The sequence below is a fragment of the Pseudophryne corroboree genome, chromosome 1 (assembly GCF_028390025.1).
Source record: "Pseudophryne corroboree isolate aPseCor3 chromosome 1, aPseCor3.hap2, whole genome shotgun sequence".
Lineage (NCBI taxonomy): Eukaryota > Metazoa > Chordata > Amphibia > Anura > Myobatrachidae > Pseudophryne > Pseudophryne corroboree.
Genome location: NC_086444.1, coordinates 626,570,390 through 626,587,200, shown reverse-complemented (window position 1 = coordinate 626,587,200; position 16,811 = coordinate 626,570,390). Strand labels below are relative to the sequence as shown.

General features: G+C 48.7%; 1 protein-coding gene across 1 annotated transcript in view; it reads left to right on the top strand.

Annotated features, from left to right (window-relative positions):
* NWD1 (NACHT and WD repeat domain containing 1) overlaps nt 1-16,811 on the top strand; it is a 183,784-nt gene that overhangs the window by 148,095 nt on the left and 18,878 nt on the right. Inside the window, exons 14-15 of the mRNA XM_063914502.1 lie at nt 2,145-2,338; nt 9,713-9,991. Of these exons, the coding sequence (XP_063770572.1) occupies nt 2,145-2,338; nt 9,713-9,991 (473 nt within the window). The remainder of the gene's footprint in view (nt 1-2,144; nt 2,339-9,712; nt 9,992-16,811) is intronic.

Below are 16,811 nucleotides of genomic sequence, written 5' to 3'. Positions count from 1 at the left end.
GAAAGTAATGTTAAACAATCCTCATTACTACCTAGCACTAAGAAGGCCAAGCGTAAGGAGTTAAACCATTAAGACAGAACACATGTTAGTAATTAAACTATCACACTTCTGTCTCTGGACGGAATATCAGACCAAACGAGTGAGAGTTCCAAGTCAAGATGGGGCAGAGTAATTTTTCGGACCATGGTGCACCTGCTGCCATGTCGCTTGAGGAGGTCGGGTACGCTGTGGCTTAGGAGAGTGTTGTCCACCAGGACTTGGAGTTGGAAGGGAAAGTTCCATCTTTATTTAATGTTGTGATGGCACAGAATTCTGGTAATAGGTTGAGGATCCTTCCTTTTCTGTATAGTGGAAGGTGCTAGATCTTGGAATAGTTGGACTTGTGTGTCCCTAAATGTGATGTACGGTGTATCTCTGGTCGCGATGACGAGCTTCTCTTTAGTCTGATAATAGTGCAAGCGGGTGATAATATCTCGGGGCTGTTGGCCCGGAGGAGGCCTGGCTCTGAGTGCACGGTGTGCCCTATCTAGAAGAAGTTCGTTATCTTGAAAGCCAGGAAGAATATGCCGAATGAGATCCTTGAGAAATGCGGGTATAGACGGGGCAGAGATAGTCTCAGGGACACCATATCCTCTTGTTTCTCCTTAAGGTCGTCAATTTCAGATCTGAGGAGGGAGAGCTCCCTTTCCACCGAGCCTTGGTATCGGCATATGTCGTCCGTTTTGGACTCTAAAGCGCCAGTTCTCGTACCGAGGGAAGTCAGTTCAGATTTAAAGTCATCCACTGCTCGCTTGAGCTCTTGTTGAAAGGTCAGCTTTATGCCATCTACCAGAGTAGTGAGGACAGAGTGTATGAACGGGTCTATGTCCAGCTCCGGTGGAGAATCGGGGGGAGATGACCCCGCACGATATGTATTCTGCGGCGGTGCTTTCGATTTAGGCGTAAATATAGAAGGAGTAGTCGCAGCCAACGCTTTCCTGTTCTTGTTAGACATATTAATAGCCGGTATTAGATAGCTTGGAAACACACAATATTCACGGATCCACAGAGCGAATTAAAAAAACTGGGTGTGGGGGCCACACAGGGGAAGCATCAGCCCTTCACTTGTGAGGCCAGAGTGTGGGGCAGTTTCTTGCGATATAACAATGCTCTTAAGCCGTAGCGGTTATGTATCCCAGTGCGGGGGTGGCGGGAATACGGAGAGGCATGAGGGGTGGGTTTGAAAATCCTAGCCTGTGGCCAGGTTCACAGGGAAGAAGATGCACCCCTGAGTGTCAGGGTGTATCCAGTCAGGGTAACGTGCCAGCTCAGCGGCAACTATAAGTGCAGGGGGCCTGGGTAAGATCCGGGGAATCTCAGGGCAATCGGGGCAGAGCCAGAGACCAGCACATATATGATCCCCCTTGCAGTGGACGGGCTAATGTACCTGCAGCTTCACAGGCTGTCAAAGGGCTGCTAGAATAATAGAGATGGCCACCGCAGCTGGGCTGTAGCTCCCACAGGAGCATAGGCAGTGCTTACACCACCAGGTGACCTCGGCTGCGGGCTACACTGAAAACTCCCTCTCCCCGGCCGGCAGCAGGCTCCTGCAGAGGGTGGTCGTGGTGGATGCCTTGCACACAGATCCAGGGGCCATGCAGCGCTAGTGCCGCGGCTCCGACTTCCGGCGGGAGATGCAGGCGCCGCTCGTCGGGGCGAGAGTGTGCTCCTCCGGGCCTCCACTGCTCCGTCCAGTGATAGCGAGGTGAGGGGCTCCCCGGGTACTGCAGATGGGGCACCGCACCGCTGGAGTCTCCGCAGCAACTTCCGGTCCGGCTCCTAGGGAATCGAGGTCCCGGTTTTTATCCCGGCGCAGGCCGCAAACCGCACGGGCACCTATAGTGTCCGCTGGCTCCGCAGCGAGCACCGGGCAGTTGCTGCCAAGCAAGGGGAACACAGGAGTGGTCTCCGAAGTCCTGTGGGGTGGCTAACAGAGGGCAAAACCCCGGCTTGTTGTAGGAGCTGTGAGGCCACACATCCGTCCTGTTGCATGGCTCGGCGTGATCGGCAGCATCAGTGTTTTGTTATTTGTGTAGATTTCTAATAATATATCACCAGCAATAAATATTGGTAATAATTGCTCAGGGTTTGTGCTTTTTTTACAGCTGGAATACGATGTGTAAAGGTTTTTGGTTTAGGAACTCGGGCAGTCTCTAGTTCTCTGGACCATACCTTGCTCCTGTGGAATCTGGTAACAGGCAAACCATATTTGTGTATTGAAGATCATTCAAACTACGAAACTACCTCTCTGCATGTAGATGAGAAGATTGGTATCATTTATTCAGTAACTGGATCTCAGGTGGGACCTTCTCTCAGACCACTGTTTTATACTGATAATCAGATCACATAAAATTATGCTACCTGCAATATGTGAAAATTATATGTAATGGTAAGTGGCAGACACTGCATTGCTTATAAATGTAAGATCCCCAAACCCTTGATATTTCAAGATTTGTCTTGTCTCCCATATAACATTCACAGTCATTAATTCCTCAATAAAATACTGGGGGGAGGGAGGGCTTTTTATCAAGCTTTTCTAATGAAATGGTGTAGAACATAATATGCATTGTTATATTTCATATCAGTCTTCTACAAAAGGCTAGTTAGCTATGCAGACCGAGGTCCCCATTACTATCTATGGGGACTACACTCTAATCACTATATACTACACTTCAAAAAGCATTGCTTTCGAAGTTTGGCCCCAATGGTAAGTGCCATCTTCAAATGCTGTAAACTGCTTTATGCCTACGGAGGCATCCTCACAGTAGAGATATCTTACAAACCCCTCCTGCTGCCTCCTCCCGGCTCTGGAAACTGACACTGGGTGAAATGTACAAAAAGGGAAAATGTGGGAAAACCCCCTATTTTTTGGGGGTTTTACCGTAATTTCATATGTACTAAGACCCGGACTATGGGCTTCTTTCGCACCCGCCGCCGAATGCCGCACCCGCCGACCCCTCTCACCTCTCCTGGCAGGCTCCTGGTGCAGCAGCATGATCCCCTGCCTCCTTCTCCCCTGCAACACAGCCATTTGTCCATCCGGCTGCAAGGGGAACAAGAAAGAGCCTCAGAAAACGTCACCCTCCTGGGGCTGGGAGGTGATGGACCCAACAGAGACCCCCCACAATCCTTCTCGCTGGGAGTCTCTGTCACTGTATTGCGATGTTAATCGCATATGTGTATAAGGAGCTCTTTAGTGGCATCACATGTATAAGGTGCTCTACTGTGATATATCATGTATAAGGGGCTCTTCTGAGTGACATAACATGTATAAGGAGCTTTACTGTGTGGTGTAACATGTATAATGGGTTGTAATGTGGTGTAATGTATTGAAGGTGTTCTACCACATTATACTGTACTACTGTGCAGTAGGCAGTACGGTAAATATCATCAAGGCTCATTTGCAACAATAAAATAAATGCTTATTTCTCTGGCAAGGTATTCTGCGAATCTCTCCTGGGTGTAGGGGTTGTTGTGCAAGAATCTCCTGGATCCATGCACCCATTATAAAGTTTATATCATCCAATGGTAGGAGCTGCATGGAAGGAGTGGAGAGGGAGGATGTAGCACAGCTTGAGGGGGCCTCTGTAGTAGAAGAAACCATGTCTCATATACATGTTCCAAGGATTGTGAAGTGGGTGTATATGTATGCACATCATCACAAATAAAAAACAATGTGGAGCCACAATTTCTCTAACGTCCTAAGTGGATGCTGGGGACTCCGTAAGGACCATGGGGAATAGCGGCTCCGCAGGAGACTGGGCACAAAAGTAAAAGCTTTAGGACTACCTGGTGTGCACTGGCTCCTCCCCCTATGACCCTCCTCCAAGCCTCAGTTACATTTTTGTGCCCGAACGAGAAGGGTGCACACTAGGTGGCTCTCCTGAGCTGCTTAGTGAAAAGTTTAGTTTTAGGTTTTTTATTTTCAGTGAGACCTGCTGGCAACAGGCTCACTGCACCGAGGGACTAAGGGGAGAAGAAGCGAACTCACCTGCGTGCAGAGTGGATTGGGCTTCTTAGGCTACTGGACATAGGCTCCAGAGGGACGATCACAGGCCCAGCCATGGATGGGTCCCAGAGCCGCGCCGCCGGCCCCCTTACAGAGCCAGAAGACTGAAGAGGTCCGGGAAATCGGCGGCAGAAGACGTCCTGTCTTCAATAAGGTAGCGCACAGCACCGCAGCTGTGCGCCATTGCTCTCAGCACACTTCACACTCCGGTCACTGAGGGTGCAGGGCGCTGGGGGGGGGCGCCCTGAGACGCAATAAAAACACCTTAGATGGCTAAAAATACATCACATATAGCTCCTGGGCTATATGGATGCATTTAACCCCTGCCAGTTTTTCCTTAAAAAAGCGGGAGAAAGGCCGCAGAGAAGGGGGCGGAGCCTATCTCCTCAGCACACAAGCGCCATTTTCCCTCACAGCTCCGTTGGAGGGAAGCTCCCTGGCTCTCCCCTGCAGTCCTGCACTACAGAAACAGGGTAAAACAAGAGAGGGGGGGCACTAAATTTGGCAGATTAATAATACAGCAGCTATATAAGGGAAAAACACTTATATAAGGTTATCCCTGTATATATATAGCGCTCTGGTGTGTGCTGGCAAACTCTCCCTCTGTCTCCCCAAAGGGCTAGTGGGGTCCTGTCCTCTATCAGAGCATTCCCTGTGTGTGTGCTGTGTGTCGGTACGTTGTGTCGACATGTATGAGGAGGAAAATGGTATGGAGGCAGAGCAAATTGCCTGTAATAGTGATGTCACCCTCTAGGGAGTCGACACCTGACTGGATGGTCGTATGGAAGGAATTACGTGATAGCGTCAGCACTTTACAAAAGACTGTTGACGACATGAGACAGCCGGAAAAACAGTTAATACCTGTCCAGGCGTCTCAAACACCGTCAGGGGCTCTAAAGCGCCCGTTACCTCAGATGGTCGACACAGACCCAGACACGGACACTGACTCCAGTGTCGACGGTGAGGAAACAAACGTATTTTCCAGTAGGACCACACGTTACATGATCACGGCAATGAAGGAGGTTTTGAACATTTCTGATACTACAAGTACCACAAAAAAGGGTATTATGTGGGGTGTGAAAAAACTACCCGTAGTTTTTCCTGAATCAGATGAATTAAATGAGGTGTGTGATGAAGCGTGGGTTTCCCCCCGATAAAAAACTGCTAATTTCTAAAAAATTATTGGCATTATACCCTTTCCCGCCAGAGGTTAGGGCGCGTTGGGAAACACCCCCTAGGGTAGATAAGGCGCTCACACGCTTATCAAAACAAGTGGCGTTACCGTCTCCGGATACGGCCGCCCTCAAGGAGCCAGCTGATAGAAAGCTGGAAAATATCCTAAAAAGTATATACACACATACTGGTGTTATACTGAGACTAGCAATCGCCTCAGCCTGGATGTGCAGTGCTGGGGTGGCTTGGTCGGATTCCCTGACTGAAAATATTGATACCCTGGACAGGGACAATATATTATTGACTATAGAGCATTTAAAGGATGCATTTCTATATATGCGAGATGCACAGAGGGATATTTGCACTCTGGCATCAAGAGTAAGTGCGCTGTCCATTTCTGCCAGAAGAGGGTTATGGACGCGACAGTGGTCAGGTGATGCGGATTCCAAACGGCATATGGAAGTATTGCCGTATAAAGGGGAGGAGTTATTTGGGGTCGGGCTATCGGACCTGGTGGCCACGGCAACGGCTGGGAAATCCACCTTTTTACCCCAGGTCACCTCTCAGCAGAAAAAGACACCGTCTTTTCAGGCTCAATCCTTTCGTCCCCATAAGGGCAAGCGGGCAAAAGGCCACTCATATCTGCCCCGGGGCAGAGGAAGGGGAAAAAGACTGCAGCAGGCAGCCTCTTCCCAGGAACAGAAGCCCTCCCCCGCTTCTGCCAAGTCCTCAGCATGACGCTGGGGCCTTACAAGCGGACTCAGGTACGGTGGGGGGTCGTCTCAAGAATTTCAGCGCGCAGTGGGCTCACTCGCAAGTGGACCCCTGGATCCTGCAGGTAGTATCTCAGGGGTACAAATTGGAATTCGAGACGTCTCCCCCTCGCCGGTTCCTGAAGTCTGCTTTACCAACGTCTCCCTCCGACAGGGAGGCGGTATTGGAAGCCATTCACAAGCTGTATTCCCAGCAGGTGATAATCAAGGTACCCCTCCTACAACAGGGAAAGGGGTATTATTCCACGCTGTTTGTGGTACCGAAGCCGGACGGCTCGGTGAGACCTATTTTAAATCTGAAATCCTTGAACACTTACATACAAAGGTTCAAATTCAAGATGGAGTCACTCAGAGCAGTGATAGCGAACCTGGAAGAAGGGGACTATATGGTGTCTCTGGACATCAAGGATGCTTACCTCCATGTCCCAATTTGCCCTTCTCACCAAGGGTACCTCAGGTTTGTGGTACAGAACTGTCACTATCAGTTTCAGACGCTGCCGTTTGGATTGTCCACGGCACCCCGGGTCTTTACCAAGGTAATGGCCGAAATGATGATTCTTCTTCGAAGAAAAGGCGTCTTAATTATCCCTTACTTGGACGATCTCCTGATAAGGGCAAGGTCCAGGGAACAGTTAGAGGTCGGAGTAGCACTATCTCAAGTAGGGCTACGACAGCACGGGTGGATTCTAAATATTCCAAAATCGCAGCTGATTCCGACGACACGTCTGCTGTTCCTAGGGATGATTCTGGACACAGTCCAGAAAAAGGTGTTTCTCCCGGAGGAGAAAGCCAGGGAGTTATCCGAGCTAGTCAGGAACCTCCTAAAACCAGGCCAAGTGTCAGTGCATCAATGCACAAGGGTCCTGGGAAAAATGGTGGCTTCTTACGAAGCGATTCCATTCGGCAGATTCCACGCAAGAACTTTTCAGTGGGATCTGCTGGACAAATGGTCCGGATCGCATCTTCAGATGCATCAGCGGATAACCCTGTCTCCAAGGACAAGGGTGTCTCTCCTGTGGTGGTTGCAGAGTGCTCATCTTCTAGAGGGCCGCAGATTTGGCATTCAGGACTGGGTCCTGGTGACCACGGATGCCAGCCTGAGAGGCTGGGGAGCAGTCACACAGGGAAAAAATTTCCAGGGCTTGTGGTCAAGCCTGGAGACATCACTTCACATAAATATCCTGGAGCTAAGAGCCATCTACAATGCTCTGAGCCTAGCAAGACCTCTGCTTCAAGGTCAGCCGGTGCTGATCCAGTCGGACAACATCACGGCAGTCGCCCACGTAAACAGACAGGGCGGCACAAGAAGCAGGAGGGCAATGACAGAAGTTGCAAGGATTCTTCGCTGGGCAGAAAATCATGTGATAGCACTGTCAGCAGTGTTCATTCCGGGTGTGGACAACTGGGAAGCAGACTACCTCAGCAGACACGACCTCCACCCGGGGGAGTGGGGACTTCACCCAGAAGTCTTCCACATGATTGTGAACCGTTGGGAAAAACCAAAGGTGGACATGATGGCGTCCCGCCTCAACAAAAAACTAGACAGATATTGCGCAAGGTCAAGGGACTCTCAGGCAATAGCTGTGGACGCTCTGGTAACACCATGGGTGTACCAGTCAGTGTATGTGTTCCCTCCTCTGCCTCTCATACCCAAGGTACTGAGGATCATAAGAAGGAGAGGAGTAAGGACTATACTCGTGGCTCCGGATTGGCCAAGAAGGACTTGGTACCCGGAACTTCAAGAGATGCTCACAGAGGACCCGTGGCCTCTACCTCTAAGAAAGGACCTGCTCCAGCAGGGACCCTGTCTCTTCCAAGACTTACCGCGGCTGCGTTTGACGGCATGGCGGTTGAACGCCGGATCCTGAAGGAAAAAGGCATTCCGGATGAAGTCATCCCTGCCCTGATCAAAGCCAGGAAGGATGTAACCGTACAACATTATCACCGTATTTGGCGTAAATATGTTGCGTGGTGCGAGGCCAGGAAGGCCCCTACAGAGGAATTTCAACTGGGTCGTTTCCTGCATTTCCTACAAACAGGACTGTCTATGGGCCTAAAATTAGGGTCCATTAAGGTTCAGATTTCGGCCCTGTCGATTTTCTTCCAAAAAGAACTGGCTTCAGTTCCTGAAGTACAGACGTTTGTCAAGGGGGTACTGCATATACAACCTCCTTTTGTGCCTCCAGTGGCACCTTGGGATCTAAATGTAGTTTTGGGATTCCTAAAATCACATTGGTTTGAACCACTTTCCACTGTGGACTTAAAATATCTCACATGGAAGGTGGTAATGCTGTTAGCCCTGGCTTCAGCCAGGCGTGTCTCAGAATTGGCGGCTTTATCCTATAAAAGCCCTTACCTAATTTTTCATACGGACAGGGCAGAATTGAGGACTCGTCCTCAATTTCTCCCTAAGGTGGTTTCAGCATTTCACTTGAACCAGCCTATTGTGGTGCCTGCGGCTACTAGGGACTTGGAGGACTCCAAGTTGCTGGACGTAGTCAGGGCCCTGAAAATATATGTTTCCAGGACGGCTGGAGTCAGAAAATCTGACTCGCTATTTATCCTGTATGCACCCAACAAGCTGGGTGCTCCTGCTTCTAAGCAGACTATTGCTCGCTGGATTTGTAGTACAATTCAGCTTGCACATTCTGTGGCAGGCCTGCCACAGCCAAAATCTGTAAATGCCCATTCCACAAGGAAGGTGGGCTCATCTTGGGCGGCTGCCCGAGGGGTCTCGGCTTTACAACTTTGCCGAGCAGCTACTTGGTCAGGGGCAAACACGTTTGCTAAATTCTACAAATTTGATACCCTGGCTGAGGAGGACCTGGAGTTCTCTCATTCGGTGCTGCAGAGTCATCCGCACTCTCCCGCCCGTTTGGGAGCTTTGGTATAATCCCCATGGTCCTTACGGAGTCCCCAGCATCCACTTAGGACGTTAGAGAAAATAAGAATTTACTTACCGATAATTCTATTTCTCATAGTCCGTAGTGGATGCTGGGCGCCCATCCCAAGTGCGGATTGTCTGCAATACTTGTACATAGTTATTGTTACAAAAATCGGGTTATTGTTGTGAGCCATCTTTTCAGAGGCTCCTCTGTTATCATGCTGTTAACTGGGTTCAGATCACAGGTTGTACAGTGTGATTGGTGTGGCTGGTATGAGTCTTACCCGGGATTCAATATCCTTCCTTATTGTGTACGCTCGTCCGGGCACAGTATCCTAACTGAGGCTTGGAGGAGGGTCATAGGGGGAGGAGCCAGTGCACACCAGGTAGTCCTAAAGCTTTTACTTTTGTGCCCAGTCTCCTGCGGAGCCGCTATTCCCCATGGTCCTTACGGAGTCCCCAGCATCCACTACGGACTATGAGAAATAGAATTATCGGTAAGTAAATTCTTATTTTTTGCATGATGTAAATCAGCATTACTCAGAATAGGAAATCCTGTGAGCCACTGACTGTGAGCCGCCGGCGTGTGCTGCTTTGACATGCTAACCCTCTCCAGACTTTTTTTGTTTGTGTGTGTCTTGCACGGGGAAGGGGGGTGTCTTTGGCAGCAATTTTAGTATTGGTGGCTCCTAGACCTTTGTTGCACTGGGCCCCCATCAGCCTTAATCTGGCCCAGTTTGTAATATTAGTACGTGTCTCACCAAGTATTGTTTTTATATGTGCAGCTGCTAAGTTAATTAGGACAAACACTACATGTACTCCTCCTCCATGTAGGTCTGTGGCTGGAATATAGAATCTGGTGACCCTGTTCTGCAACTCTCGCCTGGAGTTCCTGAGTTTCCAGTGCAAGCTGCTGTATTTACCCCTCAAAAGATCATAATGACAGTGACAGAAGGGGGCACAGTTCATCTATGGGACAATCTAACTGCAGAACTTCGCGGATCACGACAGCTCCCGGAAATAGATGGAGAGACAGCATATCCTACTTGTAGCTGCGCCATTCCAAAATATGGAAAGATGGTTGTAGGATTCAAAAATAGCTTCTTAGCACAGGTATGACGCAGTTCCATCCTTTTCTTGTTTACTACATATGTATTTCTAACTGTATTTCTTTCTTTTTTTTTACTACAGACAGGCTCTTATTACAGTTATTAGTTTAGTTAGGTCCTTATTCAGAGTCTGTAAAGTGAATATAATATAGTAAACACAGCAGCTAGGAAAACAGCAAGCCAGTCCATGGTTTTCTTGCAATCTAGCCATGGCTAGTTTTATTTAGCAGTTCAAAAACAAAACATAAAAATAAATCCTACCCCGTCTGGGCACTAACTAAACACCATAGATTTCCTCTCTCAATGTGGTAGGACCTAATGCACCTACCACATGTACAGGCATATGCACAGTACTTATTGTCAGTAAGTCAGTGACTCATTACAGGCCTGCTGCCTGTTTTCCAAGGAAGTTAGCCCATGGGCAGCCAAGCGCTAACACATCTTATATCAGCCTCTTACAGGTGCAGTTACTTAATAGCCTGGTTTCAGACCAAAGGCCTAAAAACTTAAAATGGGCTTTTTGGGTGGAGCCCTCACTTCTCTCTCACAATCTTTTTATAGTTTTTAGTAAAAGCCCAAACTTTAATCAAGTCTGTCTAGCAGAAACATACATTTCCTGGGGGTTTAAAATACACAGGCCAGACACCTGGGACAACAGTATCTCCCGTTTATCACTGTAACAGTGTGTGTGTGTGTGTGTGTGTGTGTGTGTGTGTATGTATAATAAGAATTTACTTACCGATAATTCTATTTCTCGGAGTCCGTAGTGGATGCTGGGGTTCCTGAAAGGACCATGGGGAATAGCGGCTCCGCAGGAGACAGGGCACAAAAAGTAAAGCTTTAGGATCAGGTGGTGTGCACTGGCTCCTCCCCCTATGACCCTCCTCCAAGCCTCAGTTAGGATACTGTGCCCGGACGAGCGTACACAATAAGGAAGGATTTTGAATCCCGGGTAAGACTCATACCAGCCACACCAATCACACTGTACAACCTGTGATCTGAACCCAGTTAACAGTATGATAACAGCGGAGCCTCTGAAAAGATGGCTCACAACAATAATAACCCGATTTTTGTAACTATGTACAAGTAATGCAGATAATCCGCACTTGGGATGGGCGCCCAGCATCCACTACGGACTCCGAGAAATAGAATTATCGGTAAGTAAATTCTTATTTTCTCTATCGTCCTAGTGGATGCTGGGGTTCCTGAAAGGACCATGGGGATTATACCAAAGCTCCCAAACGGGCGGGAGAGTGCGGATGACTCTGCAGCACCGAATGAGAGAACTCCAGGTCCTCCTTAGCCAGGGTATCAAATTTGTAGGATTTTACAAACGTGTTTGCCCCTGACTAAATAGCCGCTCGGCAAAGTTGTAAAGCCGAGACCCCTCGGGCAGCCGCCCAAGATGAGCCCACCTTCCTTGTGGAATGGGCATTTACATATTTTGGCTGTGGCAGGCCTGCCACAGAATGTGCAAGCTGAATTGTATTACACATCCAACTAGCAATAGTCTGCTTAGAAGCAAGAGCACCCAGTTTGTTGGGTGCATACAGGATAACAGCAAGTCAGTTTTCCTGACTCCAGCCGTCCTGGAACCTATACTTTCAGGGCCCTGACAACATCCAGCAACTTGGAGTCCTCCAAGTCCCTAGTAGGCGCAAGGCACCACAATAAGCTGGTTCAGGTGAAACACTGACACCACCTTAGGGAGAGAACTGGGGACGAGTCCGCAGCTCTGCCCTGTCCGAATGGACAAACAGATATGGGCTTTTTTGAGAAAAAACCCACCAATTTGACACTCGCCTGGCCCAGGCCAGGGCCAAGAGCATGGTCACTTTTCATGTGAGATGCTTCAAATCCACAGATTTGACTGGTTTTAAACCAATGTGATTTGAGGAATCCCAGAACTACGTTAAGATCCCACAGTGCCACTGGAGGCACAAAAGGGGGTTGTATATGCAATACTCCCTTGACAAACTTCTGGACTTCAGGAACTGAAGCCAATTCTTTCTGGAAGAAAATCGACAGGGCCGAAATTTGAACCTTAATGGGCCCCAATTTGAGGCCCATAGACACTCCTGTTTGCAGGAAATGCAGGAATCGACCGAGTTGAAATTTCTTCGTGGGGCCTTCCTGGCCTCACACCACGCAACATATTTTCGCCACATGTGGTGATAATGTTGTGCGGTCACCTCCTTCCTGGCTTTGACCAGGGTAGGAATGACCTCTTCCGGAATGCCTTTTTCCCTTAGGATCCGGCGTTCCACCGCCATGCCGTCAAACGCAGCTGCGGTAAGTCTTGGAACAGACATGGTACTTGCTGAAGCAAGTCCCTTCTTAGCGGCAGAGGCCATAAGTCCTCTGTGAGCATCTCTTGAAGTTCCGGGTACCAAGTCCTTCTTGGCCAATCCGGAGCCATGAGTATAGTTCTTACTCCTCTACGTCTTATAATTCTCAGTACCTTAGGTATGAGAAGCAGAGGAGGGAACACATACACCGACTGGTACACCCACGGTGTTACCAGAACGTCCACAGCTATTGCCTGAGGGTCTCTTGACCTGGCGCAATACCTGTCCCGTTTTTTGTTCAGACGGGACGCCATCATGTCCACCTTTGGTATTTCCCAACGGTTCACAATCATGTGGAAAAACTTCCCGATGAAGTTTCCACTCTCCCGGGTGGAGGTCGTGCCTGCTGAGGAAGTCTGCTTCCCAGTTTCCACTCCCGGAATGAAACACTGCTGACAGTGCTATCACATGATTTTCCGCCCAGCGAAAAGTCCTTGCAGTTTTTGCCATTGCCCTCCTGCTTCTTGTGCCGCCCTGTCTGTTTACGTGGGCGACTGCCGTGATGTTTTTCCCACTGGATCAATACCGGCTGACCTTGAAGCAGAGGTCTTGCTAAGCTTAGAGCATTATAAATTTACCCTTAGCTCCAGTATTTTTATGTGGAGAAAAGTCTCCAGACTTGATCACACTCCCTGGAAATTTTTTCCTTGTGTGACTGCTCCCCAGCCTCTCGGGCTGGCCTCCGTGGTCACCAGCATCCAATCCTGAATGCCGAATCTGCGGCCCTCTAGAAGATGAGCACTCTGTAACCACCACAGGAGAGACACCCTTGTCCTTGGATATAGGGTTATCCGCTGATGCATCTGAAGATGCGATCCGGACCATTTGTCCAGCAGATCCCACTGAAAAGTTCTTGCGTGAAATCTGCCGAATGGAATTGCTTCGTAGGAAGCCACCATTTTTACCAGGACCCTTGTGCAATGATGCACTGACACTTTTCCTGGTTTTAGGAGGTTCTTGACTAGCTCGGATAACTCCCTGGCTTTCTCTTCCGGGAGAAACACCTTTTTCTGGACTGTGTCCAGAATCATCCCTAGGCACAGCAGACGTGTCGTCAGGATCAGCTGCGATTTTGGAATATTTAGAATCCATCCGTGCTGTTGTAGCAGTATCCGAGATAGTGCTACTCCGACCTCCAACTGTTCCCTGGACTTTGCCCTTATCAGGAGATCGTCCAAGTAAGGGGTAATTAAGACGCCTTTTCTTCGAAGAAGAATCATCATTTCGGCCATTACCTTGGTAAAGACCCGGGGTGCCGTGGACAATCCAAACGGCAGCGTCTGAAACTGACAGTGACAGTTCTATACCACGAACCTGAGGTACCCTTAGTGAGAAGGGCAAATTTGGGACATGGAGGTAAGCATCCCTGATGTCCCGGGACACTATATAGTCCCCTTCTTCCTGGTTCGTTATCACTGCTCTGAGTGACTCCATCTTGATTTGAACCTTTGTAAGTGTTCAAATTTTTTTAGATTTAGAATAGGTCTCACCTAGCCTTCTGGCTTCAGTACCACAATATAGTGTGGAATAATACCCCTTTCCTTGTTGTAGGAGGGGTAATTTGATTATCACCTGCTGGGAATACAGCTTGTGAATTTTTTTCCATACTGCCTCCTTGTCGGAGGGATACCTTGGTAAAGCAGACTTCAGGAGCCTACGAGGGGGAAACGTTTCGACATTCCAATCTGTACCCCTGGGATACTACTTGTAGGATCCAGGGGTCCTGTACGGTCCCAGCGTCATGCTGAGAGCTTGGCAGAAGCGGTGGAAGGCTTCTGTTCCTGGGAATGGGCTGCCTGCTGCAGTCTTCTTCCCTTTCCTCTATCCCTGGGCAAATATGACTCTTATAGGGACGAAAGGACTGAGGCTGAAAAGACGGTGTCTTTTTCTGCAGAGATGTGACTTAGGGTAAAAACGGTGGATTTTCCAGCAGTTGCCGTGGCCACCAGGTCCGATGGACCGACCCCAAATAACTCCTCTTCCTTTATACGGCAATACACCTTTGTGCCGTTTGGAATCTGCATCACCTGACCACTGTCGTGTCCATAAACATCTTCTGGCAGATATGGACATCGCACTTACTCTTGATGCCAGAGTGCAAATATCCCTCTGTGCATCTCGCATATATAGAAATGCATCCTTTAAATGCTCTATAGTCAATAAAATACTGTCCCTGTCAAGGGTATCAATATTTTTAGTCAGGGAATCCGACCAAGCCACCCCAGCTCTGCACATCCAGGCTGAGGCGATCGCTGGTCGCAGTATAACACCAGTATGTGTGTATATACTTTTATATGATATTTTCCAGCCTCCTGTCAGCTGGCTCCTTGAGGACGGCCCTATCTATAGACGGTACCGCCACTTGTTTTGATAAGCGTGTGAGCGCCTTATCCACCCTAAGGGGTGTTTCCCAACGCGCCCTAACTTCTGGCGGGAAAGGGTATACCGCCAATAATTTTCTATCGGGGGGAACCCACGCATCATCACACACTTCATTTAATTTATCTGATTCAGGAAAAACTACAGGTAGTTTTTTCACATCCCACATAATACCCTCTTTTGTGGTACTTGTAGTATCAGAAATATGTAACACCTCCTTCATTGCCCTTAACGTGTGGCCCTAATAAGGAATACGTTTGTTTATTCACCGTCGACACTGGATTCAGTGTCCGTGTCTGTGTCTGTGTCGACCGACTAAGGTAAACGGGCGTTTTAAAACCCCTGACGGTGTTTTTGAGACGTCTGGACCGGTACTAATTGTTTGTCGGCCGTCTCATGTCGTCAACCGACCTTGCAGCGTGTTGACATTATCACGTAATTCCCTAAATAAGCCATCCATTCCGGTGTCGACTCCCTAGAGAGTGACATCACCATTACAGGCAATTGCTCCGCCTCCTCACCAACATCGTCCTCATACATGTCGACACACACGTACCGACACACAGCGCACACACACAGGGAATGCTCTGATAGAGGACAGGACCCACTAGCCCTTTGGAGAGACAGAGGGAGAGTTTGCCAGCACACACCAAAAAACGCTATAATTATATAGGGACAACCTTATATAAGTGTTTTCCCTTATAGCATCTTTTTATATATTTCTAACGCCAAATTAGTGCCCCCCCTCTCTGTTTTAACCCTGTTTCTGTAGTGCAGTGCAGGGGAGAGCCTGGGAGCCTTCCCTCCAGCCTTTCTGTGAGGGAAAATGGCGCTGTGTGCTGAGGAGATAGGCCCCGCCCCTTTTTCGGCGGGCTCGTCTCCCGCTCTTCAACGGATTCTGGCAGGGGTTAAATATCTCCATATAGCCCCCGGAGGCTATATGTGAGGTATTTTTTGCCAAAAAATAGGTTTACATTGCCTCCCAGGGCGCCCCCCTCCCAGCGCCCTGCACCCTCAGTGACTGCCGTGTGAAGTGTGCTGAGAGCAATGGCGCACAGCTGCAGTGCTGTGCGCTACCTTAAGAAGACTGAGGAGTCTTCTGCCGCCGATTCTGGACCTTCTTCTCTTTTCAGCATCTGCAAGGGGGCCGGCGGCGAGGCTCCGGTGACCATCCAGGCTGTACCTGTGATCGTCCCTCTGGAGCTAATGTCCAGTAGCCAAAGAAGCCAATCCATCCTGCACGCAGGTGAGTTCACTTCTTCTCCCCTAAGTCCCTCGTTGCAGTGATCCTGTTGCCAGCAGGACTCACTGTAAAATAAAAAACCTAAGCTAAACTTTTCTAAGCAGCTCTTTAGGAGAGCCACCTAGATTGCACCCTTCTCGGCCGGGCACAAAAATCTAACTGAGGCTTGGAGGAGGGTCATAGGGGGAGGAGCCAGTGCACACCACCTGATCCTAAAGCTTTACTTTTTGTGCCCTGTCTCCTGCGGAGCCGCTATTCCCCATGGTCCTTTCAGGAACCCCAGCATCCACTAGGACGATAGAGAAATATATATATATATATATATATATATACAAAACATTACAACCACCTGGCTAAAATTGTGTAGGCCTTCCTCGTGCCACCAGAACAACTTCTGGCTTCCACAAGACCTCTGTAGGTGTTCTGTCCTGTGGTATCTGGCATCAAGACGTAGCTGCCAGGGACGTGCAGTGAGCTAAATGGTTCAGGAGGCACAAGCTAGCACCAAAGACAGATTTACACACAATATACTGTAGGAGTCAAAGTCTACATCTGGACATTATACACAGGCACAGCAGTATAAACTCTTGAAAATTCGGTGAGTTTTGATCAGAAATGTGCAGATTAGATAGGCACTGCCTCACCTGCCATAGACTTTTTACTCTAGAGTTTTGGCTATAAAAATCATTAGAATAACGCAAAGAAGATATTTCAAACATATCATTTGTATTTTTTTATATACTTTATACAGTCAAAACTCTGGTGCAAACATTAGTATAACAGGAAAGGCTCTGCCTCACCTGTCTCACCCCACCGCATGTCACTGGTAGCTGCATATCCTATCTTGTAGGTTG